A 3,550-nucleotide genomic window follows, 5' to 3' on the forward strand; every position below is an offset into this window, starting at 1 on the left:
GTAAGTATTCCTTGTAGACATGCCCTCTCTTTCCCATTCATTCATCATATTCTAGACACATTGTGTAACAGTGTTGGTTGCTTAATGAGAAATAAATGCATTTTTTTAGTCTTTAATTTGCTGTAATTTAATTGTTCAGTTCCCAAATGAAACAATGTTTGTTCAGGAGTAAAACATCTTCATAATAATTAGGGTTTTTTGGTTTCAGCGTTTCTTTTATAGGTTGTAACTATATCCCATTTACCTGATATTAGTTTTCACAGAATATTGAAGAATAATTTAGATTGTTCTTTGCAGTAATTTTGACTCCAAGGAATTTATACACATAGACTTATCCATCCGGTGAGCTGCTATACACAGTTAAGTTCAAGGAGATGGTCAATTTTGTAGAACTTATCCATAGCAAGTGTGCATATATTGACCTCAACAAAGCTCATCTAGATTGATTCTAATTCTATGGCTTCTCATCACATGGATTATACTGTACATCTTTTTTTCTTTATAATGTCAGCTTTCACTTGTTGAATAATGTCCCTGTTCATCAGATGAGATCATGTCTTTTGTTGGAGAAGGTTACGCAGTTTTCACTAGCTTCCTTTAGCTGGCTGCAAAACAGGTTACTTTTAATTTTTTTAAATAGCTTAAAGTCAAAATATTGAGTTTATTGATCAACGCTCCAAGACCAATTAGCACAAATTACTGTATAGTTTTATTCTATGTGGGGTCCTTGCCGCTTTCTGAGCTTGGTTGTTTTTTTGGGGGGTTTCTGGGTTTTTGCAGATTTTTCATTACCAAACTGCTAGCACTGATGATGTTACCTAGTTTGGTTTTGAAATGTCGGCAAGAAGACAACGAAGCTCAAACTCATTTCAATCCTGAGCTAGAAATATCCTCCTCTATCAGTTTTATTCAAGAAAGGTCCTTAATCAATTGAGTCTAAAATAACTTCTTTCTTTAACAGCACTCAACATTGATTAAGCCACTCTGAGAACATTCCTAGCCTGTTCATAACTCATCTAGTTATTCTCATAGTTATTGGTGTCAGTATGATTCCTGTAATTTCCTACTTTCTTTTTCTTTCTTTTTTTAGGGTTTGCAAGGGGAAAGAGGAGAAAAAGGACCCCGTGGTGACAAGGTGCAAATAATTTATCAAATAATATCCCATGAATATGAGTACAAGTTTGGAACAGAAATTGGCTCATGAAAGACATTCCATGTCAAATATGTTATACTTAGGACAATGCATTTCTCTGGAACTCCACTTGAGTTAGATCATTTTATAACTCATGTTATATATAATACATTCTATGCAGGCTACACACATGTAATGTGACCAGGAATCTTCACCCTTGTCATTGATCAAACATGGTCTGCATAAAGATATCAGTTCATTATTTGAATTTATCAGATTTATCAAATAATTAACTCACTGCCTTTCAGACATTCTCAATCTCAGCACTGAAGCAAACAAAAGTGGTATTTTCTGGGTTTAATTTTGGAAACACTATGTAGGGAATAGATTGGAGATATTGTCCAAAGATGGGGTGGTAATTGGGTTGTCATGCTGGGCAACTGAGAAGAAAACAGTCAAAACCAGGTACACAATTCAGTGCAGGTTGGAGTTTAGAATCCATGACAGGAAATCAAACAAGAAATGATTTTTTTAAAAAGCTAGCCATTCAAATCTACTTCCATATTTAATCCCAGGCAAATGTGTTCATGATAATGCAGCTTTTCCAAGATTACCTCATGGAATGAGATCTCCAACAGAGCTTTTATATTTGTTTGCTCAGGGAGAACATGGCCTTGACGGTTTTCCTGGGAAGCCTGGCTTGGATGGAAAACAGGTATGTGGTTAATTTTTAAATTTAAAAAAATAGAATCCTTTTTAGAACTAGTTGTGTATATGCAATACAAAGACTTAGGATTGGTAATCAACTTCTGCAATGAAGGCTTTGCATAAACCTAACACCAAGTTCTACCAAACATCCTCTACATCAGGGGTCTTCAAACTTGGCCCTTTTATGACTTGTGGACTTCAACTCCCAATTCTGGGAGTTGAAGTCCACAAGTCATAAAAGGGCCAAGTTTGAAGACCCCTGCTCCACATTTTAAATGGTGGCTCCTCAAGTGGCCTGATGGGGTGACAGAAAAGCATTATGGCCTCTACAAAATGGTTTACATGAACAACCTGATTCATTTCAGGTCCTCCATCTCGCAGTTGAAAAGAACACATCTGTTTGTTTTAGTTGATGACCACTGCTGACTGGAGGAATGTTTTCCCCTCTGTCTATCACACCCCATGTTTTCCAATGAGATTCTGAAAACATTTTTCAGCCTACTCTACATGAGACTATCCTGCAGGACAAACATGTTGGCTATGTTCTCTGTGGGGACAAATTAATCATTTGGATCCAAGTTCCAATAATCAAACAGGCCAAATAAGCTTTGTGCTTTTTTTCTACAAAGAGAAGGAGTAGGGGTGATGTCAAAGCAGTCTTCCAATATTTGAAGAGCTGTCACAGAGAAGAGAAGGTCAACCTACTCTCCAAAGCACCTGAGGGCAGGACAAGAAGGAATGGATGGAAGTTTATCAAGGAAAGAAGCAACCTAGAATTGAGGAGAAACTTCCTATTAGTGAGAACAGTTAATCAGTGGAAACTTGCCTTTAGAAGTTGTGGATGGGGGTGATTAATGGAATATATATTAACTGGATTAAGAGTGTGTTCTCTTTTTAGGATGATAGGGTTACTTGTAAGAAAATTATTATGTAATGTTGAGTTAATCTAATAAGATGATTTGATTGTTTGATAACACGGATCTTATTAGTTACGACAATTAACTGGATGTAATTTGAATTTTGTTTAATAGATTGAAATGATTCAAGGTCTGATTGTTTTCCGTCAGTTTAAAGAGATTGATTAATTGATGGACTAGATATCTATAGGATATTAATATGTTATTTTAATTAATGGATATTAGTGGAGGAAGAATTAAATAAGATTTATGATAAAATTAAGAAACTAGAATATATTTGGAAGGGATACCCAAATTGATAATGTTTGTGCTTAAAGTTTATTTATTTTTTTATTTATTTTTTAAATTTATATCCCGCCCTTCTCCTTGCGGACTCAGGGCGGCTAACAACCAGATAAAAAGTACAAAAATATCCAACAACAAATTTAAAAGTTAATTAAAAGGGAAATATTAATGATTGGTCTGATTAAAATTATAGTTAAAACCGCCTCTAAAAGTTTTCCCCTAGGCCAGTCCCGCAAGCTGGAATAACCATGTCTTAAGGGCGCGGTGGAAGGAAGGGAGATCAGGGATCACCCTGATCTCTGGGGGCAATTCATTCCAGAGGGTGGGAGCTCCCACAGAGAAGGCCCTCCCCCTTGGGGTCGCCAGCCGGCACTGTCTGGCCGACGGTACCCTGAGGAGACCCACTCTGTGGGAGCGTACAGGTCGATGGGGGGTAATCTGCGGCAGGAGGCGGTCTCGGAGATATCCGGGTCCGATGCCATGGAGCGCTTTAAAGATGATGGTCAGC

At 37.2% G+C, this 3,550-nt stretch overlaps 1 protein-coding gene across 1 annotated transcript in view; it reads left to right on the forward strand.

Annotated features, from left to right (window-relative positions):
• Positions 1-3,550, forward strand: part of COL22A1 (collagen type XXII alpha 1 chain) — a gene marked incomplete at its 5' end in the record, with an annotated part of 125,127 nt that overhangs the window by 22,665 nt on the left and 98,912 nt on the right. Inside the window, 2 exons of the mRNA XM_015825724.1 lie at positions 1,091-1,135; positions 1,794-1,847. Of these exons, the coding sequence (XP_015681210.1) occupies positions 1,091-1,135; positions 1,794-1,847 (99 nt within the window). The remainder of the gene's footprint in view (positions 1-1,090; positions 1,136-1,793; positions 1,848-3,550) is intronic.

The sequence above is a fragment of the Protobothrops mucrosquamatus genome, unplaced genomic scaffold (assembly GCF_001527695.2).
Source record: "Protobothrops mucrosquamatus isolate PMUCROS unplaced genomic scaffold, P.Mucros_1.0 scaffold2771, whole genome shotgun sequence".
In the NCBI taxonomy this organism is placed as follows: Eukaryota; Metazoa; Chordata; class Lepidosauria; order Squamata; family Viperidae; genus Protobothrops; species Protobothrops mucrosquamatus.